Genomic DNA, 22096 nt, shown 5'->3' with positions numbered 1-22096 from the left:
GCTTCAATGTAGTAAAAAAGTACTATGTAATCCTTGTCCTAATTGTTTTGTAAAGTTCTATGAGAGTTAGGAAAAATGATACCCATAAATTACAAGTGTAGCCTATTTAAAATTCTGCTCTACTCAGCAGTGGTTTACTGGCATTTGAGCTAAATAATGATTGTAGTGAAGAAAGCCTAGGTAATCCTTCTGTTACCGAATACTTATAGAAAAGATTTCTTTTTCTTGTTCTGTAGCTGCTATTACTGAAACAGTGGGATTTATGCAACTAGATATGACAACAAACCATAAGCAAACCCCCAGCAGTTTGCTTCAGATAGAATTTGGGCATAAAACCTGATACTGCTTGAACTTTATCCCTTTCCAGCTCTGGGTAGATATGGTTTTCTTCATATATATTGAAGTAAAATGCAGGTTAGTGTTAAAAGAATTTAAAATGGTGAGATTCTAACCTGCTTTGATGTTCACAATCATTTTATTTAAGCTTAGACTCCCGTTTCTTCTTCATCTAACCCTATTTTTAAAACTTTGCATTTGTAATTAAATTTAAATAAGAGGTGTCCCATTTTAGCACTGGAGATGGTTTAACACTGATCCATGGAGGCACTTTACCACATCAGAGGAGGAGCTTGGACTCGCCTTGGTTGCATCCGTGCACAAGTCCCTCAGCTCTCCAAGTCTTACGGCTTCATTTCAGACCCATCTGTCCTTTCAGGTTCAGATTTGAATTACAAACACTGTACATACTGGGGCAAGTCTGCCCCACCTGAAGGGGGAAGTCTTCACTTGGTTTATTTAAAGCCATATAATGCGTTAGGGCTGTTGCATGGGACTGTGGCATGCAGAGGATTTTGCCCCAGATGCAGGTGGTGACCGTCCAAGAAATAGTCTGTGGATTGAGGGGCTGAGAAGCTGCAGTCCTGCAAGGCAGTGCCTCTTCATGCTGGAGGTGGGAAGGAAGGGGAGCATAAATTTGCATATGCTCATACTCGCTGATGCAAGTAGTTCTAGTATTTCCCATATTAAATGTTCTAGTCTTCAGACATGATGTTGGAATTCATCACAATTTGCTTTTAAATACCTGCATGGCTGATCTAAATTACAAAAAAATTGAAAAGTATCTTGAAAGAGTATAATGGTTTTATACTATGGCTGTAAGACATAAGGTAATTGCTTAGATTTTTATTGTGCATTCCCTGGCACTCGCTGCTGAATCTTCCACCTTGATATTCAGGTGTTCTTCAGTGTATGTCATATAAAACTAGCCCCTGAAGCAATAAAATCCATCTTATCAGGGTGGTATATGTTCGTCCAGAACAAGAGCAGCTCCGCAGTTTGCCCCACCACCACGTTGAGAAGAGCTGGTATAACAAAGTGCTGTCGAAGCATGAGACTGTCACCATGATAAAATGCCTAAGCTGTCAAATGTATTTTATGTAAGTTGTTGGAGTCCCTCAACCTGTTTTGGTGGAAAATGTCAGAAAAAAAGGCATGGAGGGAGCCACTGCAGGGTGCTGCCTCAGTGTCGGGGTATGGAGGGAAGGAGCTCCAGCTGCTTTCGTTGGCAGTTAAAACGATAGCAATATTCATCACCAAGATGTCGTCTAGGACAGGAGGCCAGGAATGAGGATCCATCACTTTCCTCCTGGGAATATGATAGGTGACAACCCTAATTGCTCTCTTAACACTTTTATCTTACTCCCAGCAACATAATTTCCTGTAGGTCAAATAAATGGCACCCCCACCGGGGCCAGAAACTAATTTGTTTCTTTTCACGTCAGTTTAGTTCCTTGGGTAGGATTTTCACAATGACAGAGAAGAGCTGTTCACAGCCACTATTTATAACTCTCTTAGAAGTATCAGTTGTAAAACTTAATTTAAAGTTGTTAAGAAAAAGGCATTTTTATCATCATAGTATACTTCTAGTGGTTGTAATATTCTCAAATAATAAATATGAAGGATTAATCCTTTTATAAGAATGTATTACAGTTTATTTTGATACTATTTTTACAGCTGGTATATAGAGCAGACTCATGGAGAATCAAAAGTATTTGAGATGCTTGCCCTGTGACTCCTTGTTTTTATTGGGATTTACTAAGGAAATAAATTATTGAAAATGAGATCCACATAATCTTGTGGTAGGGCTATGTCACGTCCTATGTGCACGGCATTGCTTAAGAGCAATAATCTTCATTGGTTGAAGATTAGAGTTTTGTTGGTTGGTTGGTTGGTATGGTTTTGTGTTTTTTTTTTTTTTTTTTCCCCCCAGATTAGGCTTTATTTTCAACAGTGTTACTGGTGGAATTCAATTAATTATTAGAAATTTTATTTTTTCTGATCTAATTAAACTATAAACCAGAAGTTTGATGTAATGCTTAAGTCAATGTTTTCCAAAATACTGTATGTTTTGCTTTTATCACAGGAGCATAGAACAGCTCAGATCTGGAGTTAAACTGGTCCAATCTGTTCCTCAAAGCAAAGCCAACTTTTTTCTTCATGAAACAATCTTGTGACTGAAGTGGAATCGGACCTATTAACTATGAGGTTTTGGTTTGGTTTTGTCAATCTGTAATTTATCTATTTATTTATTTATTTTCTAAATTTAGAGTAGACAGTAGATGTGAGGTGGTTGTCACAGCTGGCCAGGCTGTGCCTGCAGACCAAGGTGAAAGTGCAGGACAAGGGAACCACAGCAGATATAATCCATCTGGGTATGAATACAAGGTTTTATGTGGCAGCAGATGCAGAAATTAAACAGCATGAGATGGACATTAGTGAAAGAACTGTAGAATGAGTATGAACCAGGTAGTATGAAGAGTTTTCACCATGCTGGAGTAGAATCCAGTAGAGTTCATTAAGCAAGGTCTTACAACTAATTCTGCTTAATTACCGTCATTTAACAGTGTCAGCATTAGGCTGATACTGTTAATTCAGGAGGCACCGTTCACAGATGGCAAAGATCAAGGTGTAGTACTGAATGAACTGGGTCATGTATGTCTGAAGAGTCGATGTGCTTAAAGGCTAGCATACACAGGTTTGACTACAACTCAAGAACTCATGGGCATGGAGAAAGGGATTGAATCCCAGTCTTGACTGCAAAAATTGCGTGTGAGCGACCAGTTTGATGAAGCAGTGAAATGGCAAGTACTGTTCTAGGTGACATCAGAAGAGGTTTATTCAGGGGAGAAAGGACGATGTTGTACTGTTGTACAAAACCCCAGTGAGATCTAATCTAGAGTATTCCAAACCACTGAGGACACATAAGCTCTTGGAAAATGAACTCACACTGGTATAGGTACAGAGAAGGGCCAGAGACTAAGGGAGCCTAAGACAAAAACGTAGGACACCTAGATTCATTTATGTCAGCGAAATAAAATCTGAGAAGCTTTTTGGGCTTTCTGTGTGAATATATCAACAAAATACTTGGTTTTACTTGCAAACTGTATTTTGGTCCAGGAACAATTATGTTTAAGCTTGCTCTGAGTAAATTTAGACTGAGAAACAGAAAAAAGCACCTGACCATGAGAGAAATGAGTTCTGAAAGCATGTTCAATGGCTATACTGGCAAAACTGATTTTGATTTAAATTTGGAAGATTGTGAATGGTACTATATGGCATATCTGAAATGGCAGGAATGTTGACTTTGCTGTCCATTAAAATAACTGAGCTTCCATGACATTCAGGAAATTCCCACCAGATCCAGGGGATGTCCCAGAGCCAGAAGTGAGGGTCCCCAGGAGATGGTACTGTTGTATTCCAGCTCCAGAATTCAGGGAAATCAGCTCTGCTGGAAGTCTCTGTTCAGTCCCAGCTCCACAGACCCAGAAGTCAAAAGCAACTGAGTCTCAGTTTGAGATCCAGTTCTATATACTAATGGAGTCAATAAAAATGCATAGATCTGCTTTTCTTGACAGTAAAGAACCATTGCATTACCATGCCTTAATACAGTAAAGAGAGAGAAAGTGAACCCAAAGTTAAATTAAATGTTTTATCCTAGAAAATTGTGGAACATTTCTGCTAGAAGACGGTAAGATACAAAAAATAAATAAATCATGATACGCTATACAAAACCTTTTACATGAAAATGAATGATAAAGTAAAATAATCGAAGGCAGTGGTCCAATTTCTCCCACTTTAACTAAGCAACTATGAAGACTAGAATGTAAGTTAACTTATGAAGTAGATGTTGTTACAATACAGCTTTCTACACATGTGGAAAAAGAATAAAACAACACAGCTGGAGACAGGGTATCTCCTGAATGCAAAGGCAGCCACACCTGGACTAATACAAGATATAAGAAAGCCAAAACCATTATTCTTAATACAAGATGTAAGAAAGTCAAAACCATTATTTTTTATGGGCATTGGAGAGTGCTTAGTTGTCCTGTCCTCTGGTTTTAGAGGATTTGAACCTGAATTCACTCGGACAAGTGGAGACAGTCGTTACCAGCTACAAAGCACCATGTGTACTTCTAGTGCAATTCAGCTTTCAGACATGGCTGATCATTTCCTACTGAAATAGATTTAGAAAAATAAATACATCCACCTCCGCAGTAATTAGCATTAACTACATAAATGTAAAACGTCATGCAAATGAAGATGGGTGCTGCACAGCTGCCTCGCTTCGAAGAGCAATGAAATGCTCTGTATCACCATGCAAGGAGACAGCACATCTTTCCACTAACTAAATTCTGGAGTGACTTTGAATCTGTGAAGAAGTCATGGTTATAAATCAGGTGGGACTGCCTAGTGTATCAGTAACTTAGGGGTTATATTTGTTTTAAGTTGTGATTCCTCTGTTATCATTGTTACTGAAAGAAAACTGTAAATACTGCCTTGAAACAAATTTCGCTCTGCTCACCTAGGCTGGGTGTAGGTGGAACGTGAAATCTCATTTGGCTCGTTCAAAGTTTTTGGTTTCTTTTCAGGCTGCAGCAAATCGATTTTTCAGATTTTTCACTTTGTTTTCTAAGACTCTACTATGCTGCCCTCCAGACACTACGTAACTGGCTTTGGTTTTTTTGATGTTTGTTTTGTGTTTTAATAAGTATATTAATGGAGTTTTAATAAGAATATTAATGGCATATTCATATTCATGAGCAACACTTTTCAAAGCATACCGTCTCTTCCATTTTATTACTAATAGAATTGTTTGTTCAATGAATGCTTTCTAACGGGTGAAAAATAAGAAATTTTATTTTGTGACAATGTCTTTCACAGGCAGTGTGTCATTTGCTTTTTGCTGTGGTTGATGCATGCCATAAGCAGTTGTACTGTGCTATGTAATATTAGAAATGCAGCCTTTGGCAAAGCTTGGCAGGTTTTGCAATTAGTCAGTGGTTGCTTAAAAGATGAAATCAGCAGGGAGCATCTGAAAGAAGGGTGGATTTCCAGTCCCAACTTGACAGCTTTGACGGACAAGATGGGGCTGAAGGCTCGGCTACGCGTAGGCCAGCACAGGCGGTTTCGGATGTGCGGTCACCTGAAGTGAGCGCAGTGCAGTCTTGGTGCCAAAGCGGCTGACCCCAAGCTTCCCCGTTCTTTCCTGGCCACTGCTCCCCTCCTCTAGCACTAGTGGCTATGGAGCAGGTCACACTGACCTAAGCGAAAACTAAGCCTGCAAAACATGTGATTTATCGTAGATCGGTTTAAAGTGATCACAGAGCTGCACTCTTGGGCAAACTAAAATATCTGCTCTATCACTGTGCGCGCAAGTGAGGAAATAAGACTGGAGGAAATGAACAGCTTCGTGTCTTTATTGATGATAAACTTTGCCCATAATTTTCCCTCCTATGCTATTACCATCATAAAATAACAACAGAACAAGGAATTGAGTAGGCAGACCAAACCACACTCCCACCTGCTCATCAGTGCTGCAGCCCGGGATGCAGCAGGGGATGCTCAACCTGGCTCTGTGGGAGTTATGCTGCCACAGGGGAGCAGAGCCTGGCAGTGTGCAGCACAGTGGGCTGACGGAGTCCCTCTAACTCTGCAGGCTGACAGAGTCCCTGTAACTGCTCTGCATGCAGCCAGCACCTGCTGCAGCCTGCTGAAGGTTGGCTCAGGTCTCCCCGTGTTGCAACACTGAGCAGAGCTCACATGAAAGCGCAAGCTGCATGGGAAGCACAGACTGGTAGGGTCTCAAAAGAGCTAATTGCATCAGTGGGAAGCTTTGAGAAGTTTTTGGAGGATACTGATTTCTCGCAGGAGCCCTGCTAGCTAGTCTGGAAGCTATCTGTGAAACATTGCTTAATGAGACGTGAAAAGGCTGCTGAAGAAAAAGCAGCAGCGAGTGTCTCCGAGCTCCCTTCCTGCTCGGCCGCATCCGATGCACTCACATCAGCAGGCGCCAGTGTGGTCCTTCGCATCGTTAACTGTTGGCATTCGGGATATTAATTTTCTTGTTCTAGTTCAAGATGAAGCTTTTGGACCCTTTCTGCTATTGCCCATGGTGCTTTTGTTCCCCTTACTGGTGTGACACTCCATGCAGCAAATAGGAGAAAGGGTTTGCTGTAATTAGCCAAGCTCCTTCAGAGTGGAAGTAAATGCTGAGCTTGGTGCTGGCATCAGGGTGCTCCCACACTCCCGGACACAGGGAGGAGATGGCTGAGGTCCAGGGTCCACCCGGGTTGCTGCCAGCAGCAGCAGGAGAAGAGAGAGGCAGGGCTGCAAACAAGGTTACAGCATCAGGCGTGGAGAGATGGGGCTGGACGCAAGCTATCTACATTGTAAATCCAAGGTCTAGCCTAGAAATAGGGCCAGAGATGAGGTGAGACAGCTGTACTTACAGCTGAGGGTCCCAGGCTGAGCTGCAATGGGGCTCCTGGACCATGGGGGTAAGTTATGCGGTGGAGGTTCCAGGTGAGGCTGCTCAGGGCCATTAAAAGCCCATTGGTGTATGCAGGGCAATGGCAAACTGTACTTTGTGACTATAAATTTGACATCAGTGAGAACAGTCGGGTACTGTGGAAGAAAGTCAAAGGATCTGTGGGGTGACAGTGGATGCAGTGAATTTGGCCTGCAGAAGTGAAGAAGAGGCGGGTGGACCTGCAGTAGCACTGGGATGAAGGCGAAATGGGCACAGTCACTGGGGCAGAGGTACCCAGATCCTATGGTATGGTTCCACTGGTATCTACTGGTATAGTCCATTTCAAAACAAAAAAAAAAGTGAATTCACAATAAATCCTTTAAAATATATTCTCAACTGAAGGAGTCCCTTAGTGCCTTATTTACTGAAGACAGGCCAGGTATCCTTGCTCTGAGACATGGTTTCAATCTACAAATAACATCACTTATTGCACCAGCATGACAAAGAGCATTTATCCCAGTACTCTGAATGTAGAAAGAAGCTGAGCAATAAAAGGAACATAACAGTCATAGGAGGGAGAAGTCACTGAAGGGAGAAAAAGAAAAGAAAAGAAAAAAAAAAAACCACAGCTATTTAAAGACCTCCACCTGTAAGGAGGAGTTTAGATGCAGTTTTTCCCCGGTAATTTTATTGAAGAATATCCTGTGTTAACGTGGGGCTTGAGTTGGAAGGACGGCAAACAAACAGTGATGCTGGCCCGTTGTCCAAGTGGCACAGTTAAGGATAATACGATCCCTGCCTCTGCAGCAATGACAAGCCCGTGGTTTTATGAACATGCCAACCCTGTAAATACGTTAGGCCAAAATGATGCAGCATGGTCAATTCTTGAAGAGAAGCCAGCTGCCGGTTTTGTTACTGCTGAGGCTAATTGCTGGCTCTATAATCTAATGCACCTCGTTTAGGCTGTGGTTCATTGGTTTACCCACTTATAAAATACGCTTGCAAATATTATCATATACCTTAGCTGCTCCTGAGGTTTAATTGTGATCATGCAAAGCTCTTACATGTTTTTAAATGACATTACGTAAGCTCAGGGTCGATTTTGTTAATGTGTAATAGATACAACTCAGTGCTTTAACTCTCAGATCACAATTTGATTTAATTTTAATGTAGCTGTTTTCAGCAATAATGACAAAATAGTAACTTACCGCTCAGGAAAAGTGCACGTATGTTAAATTAGTCATGGCAGAGGTCATAGATTATTTCCTGAGTACTTAGCAATTATCAATTATAGATTAAATACAGTGAGAATATACTGAAAATGATAACTCGTTTTTAATGCTGTGACCCATGTGATTCCTAACTTTTTCATATTGTTGCAGCGAAGATTACTTTGCAGAGAGAAGTTAGCAGAAGAACCTGATTATGCCTCTCAGCAAGGGGAAAATGCTCATGCTGACTGTCAAAATAGTAGGTACTGCTAGATTTATGCCAGCTTCTTGGTAATCAAATGGTAGCGAGAACTTTTTTTTCTGCTTTCAGATCACGAGGCACGCGTACCCTTCTCTTCTTGGAATAGTTTGCAGCTGACAAAATCCCTTCTTGGTTTTCTGAGTTGTTGGCAGCTTTAAATAGTGTATATAAATGCAAAGGTGTCTAGCAGGGGCCAATTTCAAACCAACTTTTAAAAATGCTGCAGAAGATCTCTGTGTCGTTAATACTTGCCCTCTGCATTTTCTCATTTGTTTTCCAAGTGGCAGGAGCAGCTTCCTTGGGGCTGAAGAAGCTCAGCAATGCAGATCCACATCAGCTCTGCTTCAGAGCCCTGGGATCGCAGGGCTCACTGATGGGAGGCAGTTAGGTACAGCATGGTATTGATGAGCTTCCTAGGAACTAGCTTGAATTAATTGCAACTATTGAACTACCTCGTGCAAATTATATTGCAGAGGATGCAGGAAGTAATTGCAGTTTAAGGCAGGTGGTGATGATTAGAAGACACCTACCAGCTTTCCTTCCCAAGGTAATCAGGCAGGCTGGAAAGGAAGGTGTTTCACATGGGTGGTGCCTTTCATAGTGCCTCTGCTTTAATTAATACTATTTTTGGCTATATTTATCTGCATTGTAGCTATTCATATGGGCAAAGGTAATGATAATGTAACACTTGCTATATTTAGCAGCTTTAGTATACCAAATCTGTAATTCCAGTAAGAACAGCCATGTCTCCAAAAGTTTCTTCTGCCTGTAGAACCAAGTGTTAACAAAATAAATTATTTTTTCTCATTTTCGTATAGTAATCAGGTATAGGGTAGTGAAATGGCTTGCTCAAGGCTGGAGCGTAGGTAATGGCAGGGCAGTCAGGGGAACAGTTCAGTCCAGTGCAGTTTTTGTACAGTAGCTGCTTCTCCAAACAAATGTGATTACAAAAATCAGGTTATTTCTTATAATGATAACTTTTGCTTTAATACCAAAATAAATGGCATTTTATGTAAACTGGACTTGATTTTTATATCATTCATGAAAGTAAAAAGAAGAACAAGTCCTTCAAGCATTTTAATTCTCATGAAATAACATCCACCATTAATATGAGCCAGAAAATAATTGTCAGACCTCGCACACCATCCTGAAATTATTCCAGCACATTGTTAGTTGTTGGGACAGTTTTGAGTTACAACTTGGTATAATCGTAGCCGCCATTATGAGGAGTTTTATGTGCTTTTGGAAGTGTCAGTGCAGTAAAGACAGAACAGAATTTTTGGGTGGGGCCAGCAGAGTCTTGAGTAACTGTTCACCGTCACTGAGTCCTCAAATCTGTAAATATCAGAATAAGTTACCAGAAAGGACTCTCTCTTTTCTGTGGGAGCCACTGGGAGAATAAATAGATTTTAGAAACAGAAATCCAAGGCAAGTTAACAAAACCAATTATTAAAAAGGGCTGGTACGTTCTCTAGCCTATTTGGGGAGCTTTTATTCAATAACTTCTATGAAATAAAAGACCCGTAAATAGTATTCTTAAACTACGTTGGCTGAACTGAGACGTTGGTCTGTAAGAAGTGCTTTCTTTTCTCAGTAGGTATATAATCTAAATTACACAAAAATGTGTATTGTATGCATGGTGGTGTGCATATGCCTTGATACATTCCTTCAAATTTTGGTACCTTGAAGCAAATCCTCTTGGCTATTTTATTTCATTCCTTTTATAAAAGGCAAGGCTTTAATGCCTTTTCTTGTTGCAAAAATGGGGATTCTCATAGCATAACTCTTTTCAAGTGAAGCTTTTTCAGGCTGTATGTTTTATTAGGTTTTGTAGTGGAGTTTCTTTATTTGGTTAGTATCTGATTTATGCTTGTAAATGTAAGGCAAGTGTTTTGTATAGACATAGCCATTAAGGGGGAAAAATCATGCCAAGGTTTTCTTACAAGGATCTGCTTTCTTTTGTAGGTATTTGTGAAAATATCTGACAAGTCTTAGATGTTTAATAGGTCACATTACATTTATTGGTTCCAGTAAAATATTTTTATTGTCCAAACCAATGGCAAATGTCTGCCACATCCTCAGAAAGCCGAAGTGTTGGGAAACCAAACCCCAGTCTACAAGGAGCCTTCTTCTGATTTGGGATCAGTCAATAAATCCATGTAACTAATAAAGACCATGGCTTATACCGTTAGTTGTGATGCGCCGCATCACAGTTCTGTAGAGCTGCACTGACTTTGTTTCAGAGGTGGCTACCGAGAAAAAATAGGAAAGAGGGTGCAGAGTGGCATAAACTGTAACAAGGGAGGGTACTGTAAAATCAACCTGCCTTTTTGCTGCTAATGTGTGTAAAGTTATCACCTCATTTCCAAGGTTAGCCCTAATCCTTTAGATGGAACCACCTACGGGTGACATTGCTTTTGCTCAGGTTGTATTTCCTAGGAAGAACCATGGACTGTCGATCTAAATGGGCTTGTAGACTGCCAAAAAGCTATTGGCTATAGCAATATGTGCAAATGTAATTATTTTTAATTTTTCTATAAAACTGACAACAGCATCCCATTTTTCTTCAGCAAAGTAACTGAAGTAACTGACCTTAGCTGCTACTAACTAAGTAACTGACCTTAGCTGCCCACCGAGCATTGATGGCTCAGCATCTGGCCCTGTGTGGTTTCCTTGGGAAGCTGCTGGTGACCAGGAGAGGTCTGCGGTAGGGAGCTCAAGTCCTGCGGGACTTTTGGAAAGAGTCTTCAGATCATTGAAATGAGTTTGAAAGTGGTGTTAAAGAGGGCTTTCAAAGAAAAGATGAAAGAAAAAATTAGGTCTTCCCTGGTGGTTTTTAAAAATTTGCTTCAGGGAAGCGATTCTCAGGTCCCCAGTTCCTCATATTCAAGCTCTTAAATGCGCTTTGCCGCTTCCCCGCAAGGCATGCTTGACCTTGTTACAGTATTTTTAATAAGCTTGATTTAAGGTTTTAGGACAAGACATGTCTGAAGTAGGTGAAAGGAAAAAAATATTATGGCAGAAACTGATTAACAACTTGAATTTAAGAGTAATAAGCTCATAAACCAGCATCTCTAATGTCCCCATATTATTTTGTTGCGTATTTTCTGATTACACCCTAACTTTCACATTGGAGGTAAAAACTGCCCTCACTGGGTATTCTGAGAAGTACCCAAATTTGGTGATCTTCTGAAAAGCAAGCCCTAGCTCTGTCCTTTAAGGAGAGGGCTTTGCCTACCCACACACCTTAAAATGTCTCTCCTCTGTTTTACCTTGAAATTAATATTGACTGACAAAATGCCAGTCAGGGGAAGAGCAGAAGAGGCTCAGCTGTAAACTTGATACTTCCAGTGTCAGCGTGCTCACACCTCCTAACAAATCCTCTTCTGTGCGGGGCGGCTGCGTCTGGGGGGGTTTGGTCCCAAAGCTGGGCAGGCAGGGGGCTCTGCTTGCAGCATCATGTCCATCTTCTGGAAATAGCAAAGAGCAGGGATTCCTAAGCTTGGAACTGCAAGGTTCAAGCCAACGTAATAACATACTGCTGAATTAAACCCTCTAAAAAGTAGTTTCCATTCATTTCAATGATTGTATTGGCATTCTTGAGTGGTGGTGTGTGGCAGGAGGTATGAGAGTTGGGACAGGACTCTGATGTAGGACGTAGGAAGCAAAAGATAGCAATCATCTTAAAGATTTTAAAATCTAAGTTCAATTTTTATGATCAAAGTAGGTAGAACCAGATAACAGAGGCTGTCATAGGGCCTCATATGTAGTCTCTGATCAAAGCTCCCTTGTTTTCCGTATTTGTATTTTCCAACACAGCTTTATAAATGCAGTGTATCAACACGTTCTTATCAGAAGGCTTTCCTGGAAACAACATCATAGCTCTTAAGTTGCTGAAGGCTTATCAGAATCAAAGCTATTGAATCTTCTGGAGATATACGTGGTGACAAATTATAACCAGGGAATACGTGTACGTATTTCTTCTTCTAAATAATGCACTTGTATTTTTTCCCCCTTTTACAATTTCGGAAGGCAGGAGGGAGGATTCCTTTGATCTTTGGGGGTAAAAAGATTTTTAATTTTTATGAAACTGGTTAGCCTCAACAAAAATAAGCACAAGATTTGGTGTGTTGCATGATCTGCTGTGGTGCAAGATGTGCTCGATTACCACCTAATCCCACCGTGGGGTTAACGAGCGCCTACTGAAGCGGGGTGGTACAGAGTATCCTGCCAGGGCTTTTGGTAGCGCTGTTGGGATCTGTGCCTGCCTGTGCGCTGCCTGCACCTCTTTGTGGCTGCTCCCGAATACGCTCAGCTTGAATTTCCCAACAATGCACACTAGAAACCCCCTGAGCAGCTGCGACCTTTTTCCAAGTCAAGAAGCTTGAAGCTGGAGGGGCTGTAAAATATCAGAGCTCACCCGGAGGATAAAATATAGTAACTGGCTGGAAGAAAGCAGGCGTTTTCCTGGGAGAAAATGGTGAAGGCAAACATCAGCAATGGATTATTCAGAGAGTGAAGGCAATTGCTCTGAGGAAGAGCGCTTTTTCTCTGGGAGCAGTGATGAGTACTCCTGTGATGAAGCCGAGAAAATATCCGAGTCAGTGCTCGCAAGCAATGCTTTCTAATAATTGCTTGTTGCATTTAATGCCATTCACTTCAAATAATTACTTGTTGCATTTAATGCCATCTGCTGCAGCTGGCGGCCACCTTTTGCAATATAACTTTTAAATGTGTTCTGACCATTTGTTTTGCTGCAAAGGTCGTTGAGGTTAATTCATAGAGGAGTTGCATGTCTCTAGGAATGTTTGTAATTTGTAAGGGTAAGAGTAACAGTAAGAGCAGGCAGTGTTTAAAACTGTCTTGTATTTCACAGCTGATGCATGTAAAAGATTAATGTTCACGTAGAGTTGAAAATACGTTGACTTTCCTTCTGCTTCATCCTTCTGTTTCTAAGAACATGATTAGATTTTTAATCCTGCATGATGGGTAAACCCCCCTAATATGGGAGCTCGCAAGGTTTATAAAACCACGTAAAATCGATTTAGACTGGGGAAACATAAGGCTGCTCAGCAAAGCAGAAAATCATGGGACCCGGCACTTTCCTGACCCGCCTCGGTTTTGTGAAATCGATTTTCTCCGGAGCAGGTGATAAGAGGGAGCCTGCACTGCGGCAGTGACATATAGTCACTGCCATGAGCGGTGCTGGACCCCCAGAAATCCAAGTTGGCTGGTGGCAGTCGGTCTGTTGGTCCTTTTGCTCAGTTTGGTGTTGTGCAGGTGGCACCTCTGCCTTTCTGCTGGGACAGGTGTGCCCCGGTGGCAGGAGCAGAAAGCTTCTGTGTGCAGGACCAGGGTCCTTCAGTGGTGGCAGCGTTGGGTTTGGTAGCCAGCTCCCCAGTGACTGCACAGAGGGAGCACCTCAGAGCATCCCCTTTGGATTAGTGCTTTCTCCCCACGTTTCTTTGTTACAGTTTCATTTTTTCCATGAGAAGTGCTGTGGAGGTGGGCATTTTAGGGCTGTTTTGGACATGGAAACTTATGGGGAGGTGGTTTTGCACCACATAATTCATAAAAAAATGGTATTTTCCCTGACTTATCAGTTAATTCTGTGTGTGCTGAACATAAGGAAGCCTCAGAATGGCGTGACTTTCTGCATTATAGAAACCCTTACCATCCCTGTGGCTCATGTTTGAGCTAAATAAAATGTCCTTTGGGAAAGAGCCTTCGTTCTACACTAATTTCATGCTGCTTGAACACATGTATTAAGTACAAGATAGTGGAAACCATAACAGTTATTTGTGTATTTTAATCTTTAACATTAAAGTTTATTTAAAACATTTGAACTGAAACTGTAACACCTGTATTTTACTTGTCTGTAATCTGAAAATAATTCTATAATGGTAAGCTCTTTGTGACAGAAAGGCATCCTGCATAGTAAGACAAGTATGTTAAGTTTTAACTGGAATTAATGACAACCAAAAACCTTGCATACTTTTTTAATAAAGTAATAATATATGAGCAAAAGTTGGCTACAGCAACTTAATGGAATATTAAATCTTTAATACCTTATCCTTTCTATGTTTACCAAATTTTTAGAAGTTAATAGAAATATTTGTATCACACTGTTAAGCTACTTTTTTCTACTTGTTTTAAATTACCATAATTTTGTTTATTGGCATGGATAAATTAGTATTAATGTACTCTAATTGAAAATAAGCTCAAAGAAAGTATTTGGATGCAGGACTGAGCATTAATGTTTGCTTCAATTGTATTTCTGCTTGCTATGCTTTGAAGATAGTTTAAGGATAGTAAATTAAAGATAGCTTGAAAGTACTTAAAGTAAATTTAATTAACAATTAAAGAGAGAGTGCCTTTTCCTAAGAGAGAGTGCCTTTTCCTGTATGAGTGTGCATGTACCAAACTTCTTTTCACCATATTACTGCTTTAATATCTCTAGTCTTTAAACAGGGGAACAGCTATTTCCAACAGCATTTTTAAATCTCATTTTCTACTTCAGTGGAAAGGAGCAGTGGTTTTCCAGTCTAAATGAATTAGATGAGTTTAAAAGAACGGGATCAATTTTGCCTGTAATCCATTTACAGTTCATAGATGGTAAAATTTTGAGTGGTTTTGAATAAAGCAGTGACTCTGAGTCTTGTGGATTTGGTTTGCCAACGCAAAAAAGTGCAATGACATTTAAACCATGATGAAGCACTAAACTGGTCTGATTAAAATGAAATAACTTCATATTTTTTAGTTGGGGCTGACCATGGCCAAGCTGTGTGTGGCAGGAGGAGGGAAAACACAAAATAATTGATAATGAAGATGCAGAAGACAGGTGCACAGAACCCATTTCTAAGCACGATGTTTCTGAGAAGCCGGTGAAAAGTAGCAGCACCATGGCAGTGCCTTTAAATGGCTTTGCTGAGCTAGTGCTGAAGCTACCTGGAAAATGGTTGAGAGAGGAGATTTATGCTGAGACCTTTCAATACCCCCCTTCTAATCTGACCCCCTTTGATAAGTTTAGTCCCAACCTCTGCGCTCTGTGCTCAGAGAGCAAATGCCTGGTGAGTCCTGTAGCCTGCTCTGATGTCCTACTTGACTGCATGCTTCGCATATCAGCGTTGAGATATTTCCCTCTGGACTGTGGCGCGGGTAGCTAAAATGTAGGTTTTGGGGAAGAAGGACATAGCAGAAGTCTAAACGTTTGCAAATAGATCTATGCAAATGGCTGATATTTTGGTAATAACCATTTACATACACCATAAGATAAAAGATTTTGGCTAAGAAAAAAGCATGGACCAATAAATGGTTTGATGCCCTATTTACAAGGGAAACTTATTTCTGGTTTTCTTCTCATGTGTGGTTTTTAGCTCTCACATACTTGAGGCCTGTACAGATGATGAACATCTGTCCAAATCAATATATGAAAAAAATTGTGAAACCCAGAATTTTATTCTTGAAGTGCTTTAAGAATGAAATATATTTGTAAATATAATGTGTTTTTCTTTCAGGGAGGATGTCAGAACTGCCAATGTCATCGCAGCTGAGGCAGTAACTTGTCTGGTCATAGACAGAGAGTAAGTACATAATTTTACTGTCTTGTGGCGTTGTGTATCTCCAGTTTACACCATTTACATTTTTTTTAACTAGAGCCCTAGAAAATTTTCTGTAGAATTGTTATTTAATTTTGAGAAATACATTCACAATGTATTACATGTGTTCTTGATGAAGTAGAGAGAACATCCACCTAAATCAATAAGACAAAATTCAGTGATGACAAATGCAGAAAATTAAGATGTGCAGAAAGACAAAATAGAAATAAATGGGGAAAGAGTATTACTGTGGAAACAGATCCGGGCGTTATGGTGGTACACAGATTGAGTTTGCATCAGCAAAATGTCATGAAAGAAATAAATCCTCTGGCAGATGTTAGAGAAACATGTTGTTATTCTTTTCCATGTGGGGTTGGAGAGTCCCTGTCCAAAGGACCCAGCTCTGCTTGAAGCTCTGTGGCTTCAGAGGTGGTAGATCAGAAGAGCAAAATAATGTCTTTCCTATTTTACATGGAAAACTTGGAAGAATTAGTGATTTTTAATCTAGACAAAAAATACCTGCAGTCCAGTAAACAGCGCTGCAAAGTTGACAGCTTCCTATGACTGCTGGAAGTGGGATTAAAAAAAAAAAAAAAAGCATTACCTTGAAAATCTAGTGTGACTCCTGGAATGGTTTTCCAGTTGTGAGGGCGGTGAGGCACAGGAATGGACATCACAAGATACGGAGACGCCTCACACTGGAAAGCGAGTGTTAGCTGTGTGTCTTATTACTGCATAGGGAAGACTGATTTTGTAATGGACAGTGCCACCAAAAAAAAAAAAAAGATCAGCTCAGAGTTCAGCTGTGACCTAAGTAAAATAAAATAAAAATCTGTTGTTAGGAATCATTAAGAAAAAAAAATAATTAAAAGTACATCTATGATTTGCCTGGACTTTGCATGCTGCATGTTGTTCTTGCTACCTTCAAAATGGTATGTTAGACCCAAAAATTGTTTGGAGGAGGGTAAAAAGTATAATTAAAGGAGGGAATGTCTTCTGTTAGCAGGTAAGTAGGTTGAGACTTTATTTGGGAAAGAGGTGATAAAAGAGAATGTAGTACAGATCTGTGAAATCACCAGAGGGATTTTTAGGAGTGGGATTGATTTTTCACTGCCTCCTCCAGAGTGAGAACCCAAAGATATCTGTAGGAGGGAGGTAAAGGCCAAAAGGAGATGGCTCTTCACACAGGGATGGCTCATGGAGCTCCTTGCCATAGGAAAACAAGAGGTTTGCAAGTGTTCAGAAAGAAAATAAATCTATTGGATTTATTAAATATGTAGGACCTGCCATTGGCTCTAGGGAGTCTCAGCTGTAGGAGTATCAATGTAAATATAAACGCTTGATCTGTTCTTGAACTTCTTGTCAGGTATATAGAATTGACACAAGACACGGTCAAAGTTTGGGTGCTGGGTCAGGAGTGACCTCTGATTCATTCTTGTAGTCTGATGACATCAGTAGATGTCTACTGCCTCGTGTAGGGGTGATCTAAATACAGTCAGTCCTGGTTTAATACAGGAGTTTTGTGTTCAGTTATCTTTTGAGACTTCCTCCAGACCTTCGTTTCTAAAAATCCAGTATTCTGTAGTGGCAGAACTGAGGAAGAATACTTCAAAAATCCTAGGTATCCTTAATGTTAGTTAATTTATGATCAATTAAAAAATATATGGTGTTGCTGTCAAAAACAGCTGGTGAACTTCAGGACTGTCAGTTGAGTAGCTTTCTTTTGCATATACGTGCAAGGTAGCCTGGCAGCTAAAATACATAATATCCCTTATCATTCTGTGGCAAGAAGAATCAACACAATTGAATATTTTAGTAAGCATTAATTCAGAGAAATATAAAGCAAAGAGTAATTTCTGCATTTTTTTCTGAACACTTCTGTGAGGGACATTTTTGGTTTGTACCATAAGATTTTAAAAATAAATAAATAACGAGCAATTCCTTCCAGATCGTTTTTCAGACTGTTTGTTTGCTTGTCTAATGGGCTTTTTTCTCTGAATGTAATGCCCTTGAAATAGTAAGGAAGCACAAGTTATATTTAACTGATGAAACTGTAGTTAATCTATACCAGAGATCCTAGTAATGCTCGGCAATTAGTAGCAGAGTAACGCTATTTATAAGAATCCTATATATAGAGCAAGAAAAGTAATGCTATTTATAGCACAGTTTATAGTTCAAGGTTGGCTGTCCTCTGTCCTGACCAGTTCTGACTTTCTTGTCATAGCTTTTCTCTTAGATTATTGTTTTATGGGTATGTGGATAACTGTAGAAGCTAATTTTAAAATGGAGAAAATTTAATAGAAGACTTCTGTAAATTTGGAAAATTGTGTAGACACTGTTCAGTTGATGAGGAGAATAGCATTTCTGTATATCTGGATACACTGAGTTATTAAAGCACTTGGTTTGCCATGGTGGTCAACATAAAGGTTAGCACTGAGCTATATGCAAGGCAGCAGTGGAAACAGAAGCCAGCTGTACTGACAGTCGAAAGCTGTTCTGAGCAGAATGAGGAGTGATGCTTGTCACTAAGGTTTTTTAATATTTTCTATTACAAGACAAGCTCTTGCTTAATCAGATGTAACCACTGAAGCAGCAATTTTCATGCTCTGTGTATCAATCCAAATATGAAACATTTCAGCAAAATTGATTTGGCAATTCCCACGAACAAGTTATGCAATAACATTGTTTCTTTAATGGTCAAATGGATCTGGTGAGCCTCACTGTAATAAGGCTGTCTTGCTCCCATCCAGTGAACAGTTAAATTTTGAGAGTCACACCTTGCTATCACACCAAGTTATTCCCAAGAGATGGAAGTCTGATCTCTGCATTTGGCAGTATTATGAGTAATTGTAGGGCAATTCTAGTTGCTGGAGGGTTTTGAGGATAATAAGGCAGGAAACTTCCTTCATAGGAATGAGCCAGGCCACCAGCAAGCTCTGGGAGAATTGGCTGTGAGATTGGATATTGCTTAAGCTTAAAAAAGATGAAATGGTTGCCTAAAATCATTTCTGAAATTGAAAAAATGTGTATTAAAATGCTACAGGAGTGTAGCTCTGGGGGTTTAAAAAGACCATGAGGAAAGCCAAATGGTACTTTGTGACGGGTCTTCAGTTACCAAACTCTCACGATGTCAGTGCTGCCTTTCTTTTTAATTTCCATGTGAAACAATAAGGCCATTATGGTCACAAATACACCCCCAAACCACCCAAAAAGTAGTGTAGCTATTTCTTGCATATTTGTGTAGAAATGTTTTTAAACAATGAATTTTCAGCATCCTTTTCTGATGTAGAAATGAGCAGTCACAATCTAACAAATAAAAAGACCCTGTAGTGTAGCAAATGTTTGATGTGTCGCACAGATTTTAAGCCATTCCTACCCGTCCTTGCCCTGAAACTATATTCATTCCTGCAGATTTGCTTCTGTGAAGGAAATTTTATTTTGACAGACAACACAGACATTCTGTCTGTTTTGCAATTACATTTTTCAGTTCCTTCCTTTACCAGAATAATGACTTTGACCAGGATTTGGTCCTTGGTGCTCTCTGGCTTCATCAGCAGTCTCCACCACATGGAAGGTGAGATGAAGCTGATCATCCAGTTCCAACCAAACTCTGGCAGAAGTTTCAGCTGATTTCGCTAAAGCTTTATGTCAGATTATGCTGCGTTTCACTCCTGTGTGAGTGAATATAAATTGCTCATGAACAACCTTTAGGAACTTGTCCTTTAGCAATGATCTGAAGCCAACAATGAAGATACAGGGTCTAAGCTGAACTTGAAATTTGTTGTTTTAAGCTAGATATCAGTGAACTATTTCACATAGATTCTACATCGTATTTTCTGAAATTAGTATGTGTAGCATAAAGGAAATGTGAATGTGGGAGGTAATTTTGTTAAATGAGTACTTTAGCTCAATCCATTGATACCATTTTGGCCTAGACATAAGAAGCCAACAAATGATGAGAGTCAGTAGACTTAGGGCAGCAAATAGGAAGTTTTGGCACGTGCTTTTAAGGCAATAAGAAGTAAGAAAATGTAATAGCATTAGTTATTAGCAAATAAGATATTAGCAAAAGGGGAAGTATATATGGAGTATATATATTCAGGGAATGGAAGTTATTGGAGATCAGTGTGTGAGCTGGAGGCTCTATAAGGACAGTATATACCATGGTAGAGTTGATGGTGGAGGAAAAATGAGAGTCTGATTCTGAAGTTTGGGTTGATTTTGAAGACATGGAGAAGTAAATGTACATAGAACTGTACCTAGAACCATTATAGATACCAGCTCAGACATCAGTGTATGGCAGATTTGTCTATAGAGACAACAACTCTAGGGCTGAAGATGCACCTTGCTTCTGTTCTTTTCCGTAAAGAATAGAATTAAATTACCTAAAAAACAGGGTTAAAAATAAACCCAGGACACAGGATGGGAGGTGCAGGGCAGTCCCCGTGGCCGAGGGGCAGCCTTTTTTTCTGGCAAGCCAAATGGCCCGGGGAAGCCAGCCCCAGAAAAGGGACCCTCAGCACCCCCAACCCTCCTCCTTGTCCACGTGAGGGCATCTTCCAGGCCGCTCCCAACACAGCCGCCTTTGGCCACGCGTGGGCCACTCCATCACAGAGGCTTTCTGAGGTCACAGTGGCCACCACTGCCCCGCCTTTGCTGCGGGCCCTATAAAACAGGCCCCCTGCAGCTGGCCCAGCATTCGCTGAGCATCTGGGCCCTCTGACTGCCAGCTTGTGCGGCAGGAGGAAGACTAGAAGAGCAAGGCGAGCAGCAGGCCTCCTTGGTGTGCGAGGACAGCGATGCCGTCCGGTGAAGCACCAAGAAGGAATGCACCTGAGCAGAAGGAGATGTGTCGTGGGCGGAGGGATAGCGCCGGCGGCACAAGAGACACCAGTGCCCAAGGGACCTCTGGCGCCCAGCCCACAGACACATACAGGCGGTACCATTGGCACCGCAGCGATGCGGGGAACAGGCTGGCCCCTCACACACCCAGCGACAGGGATCCTGGGCCTTACCATAGGAGCAACGGTGACATGGGGCGAAGGCGGGAGCATCGGGCAGACAGCCGCGGGGAGCAGAGGCATGCCCATAGTCCCGAGCACAGTGCGGGACCCAGTAATGGCCGTAAACCAGAGGGCAGCGTCGGACCCATGCATGAAAATCAAGCTGACAGTGGTTTGGGACCGAGGCGTGGGACTGGACAACCTCCTGGTTCAGCACCCTGGCCTGAGAACATTCCGGACGGAAGGCATCCCGTTTGGGCAGTCCCGGGCAAGGACTGGCTTAGCCTTCTGCCCAACACCGTGGAGCCCATGGAGCTGGATCCACCAGATGTGGAGGAACGGGTGGAAGTGGATCCACCTCTGCTGGGACAGGCCTGGGACTACTGCGGCATGTCTTTGTGCTCTGCCATCCGAGAGCACCACCAGCATCGCAGGAGTGCCCGGCGAGCCCCCTACTCGTTGCTCAGGCTCCATCGCAAGCATTAGCTTGGAGCCACCAAACACCACGGACATCCCGCAGGCCTGCCTGCAAGATGTCTCGGCAATAAACAGCTCTTGCCGATTCTCAGGGGTTGTGCGAGTGCTTCTTTTTTGGGGGGGGAGAGGAATGGGCTAAAGTTGCACCAGGGGAGGTTTAGGTTGGATATTAGGAAGAACTTCTTTACCGAAAGGGTTGTTAGGCATTGGAATGGGCTGCCCAGGGAAGTGGTTGAGTCACCATCCCTGGAGGTCTTGTAAAGACGTTTAGATGTAGAGCTTCGTGATATGGTTTAGTGGAGGACTTGTTAGCGTTAGGTCAGAGGTTGGACTAGGTGATCTTGGAGGTCTCTTCCAACCTAGCTGATTCTGTGATTCTGTGATCATGAAGAGAGGGGAAATATGACCTACACGAGGGGAAAAAAAGCATTAAAAAAAACAAGACCTGCAATCTGTGAAGAAATCCAGGCTGTGACTGTACAAAGAAGGGAGGTTTTGCATCCATCATGGGAAGTTCTGCGTGGAATCTGTTGCAAAATGAGGAATTGTGCAAGGAGCAAGGGAAGGAAAACTGTTGCCTCCTGAGCAGAGGGAATCATGGTCTTATCTCAAAAATAGAAATGTATGTGTTGTGTGTCAGGTCCAAAATTTGCACAGAGATGACAGAAACATGATAGGGGAAAAACAGCATGAAGCACAGCTGGAGAAAAATTAATAAAGGGGACTCATTTCTTGGG

General features: G+C 41.3%; 1 protein-coding gene across 10 annotated transcripts in view; it reads left to right on the top strand.

Moving 5' to 3' along the window:
* Positions 1–22096, top strand: part of PRKG1 (protein kinase cGMP-dependent 1) — a 467683-nt gene that overhangs the window by 361835 nt on the left and 83752 nt on the right. For all 10 annotated transcript variants that reach the window (XM_083843685.1, XM_083843686.1, XM_083843683.1 and 7 more), the window contains one exon: positions 15799–15864. In XM_083843685.1, coding sequence (XP_083699811.1) covers positions 15799–15864 — 66 coding nt within the window. The remainder of the gene's footprint in view (positions 1–15798; positions 15865–22096) is intronic.

The sequence above is a fragment of the Anser anser genome (assembly GCF_964211835.1).
Source record: "Anser anser genome assembly, chromosome: 7".
Classification (NCBI taxonomy): Eukaryota; Metazoa; Chordata; class Aves; order Anseriformes; family Anatidae; genus Anser; species Anser anser.
This window is presented reverse-complemented; position numbering and strand designations above follow the sequence as displayed.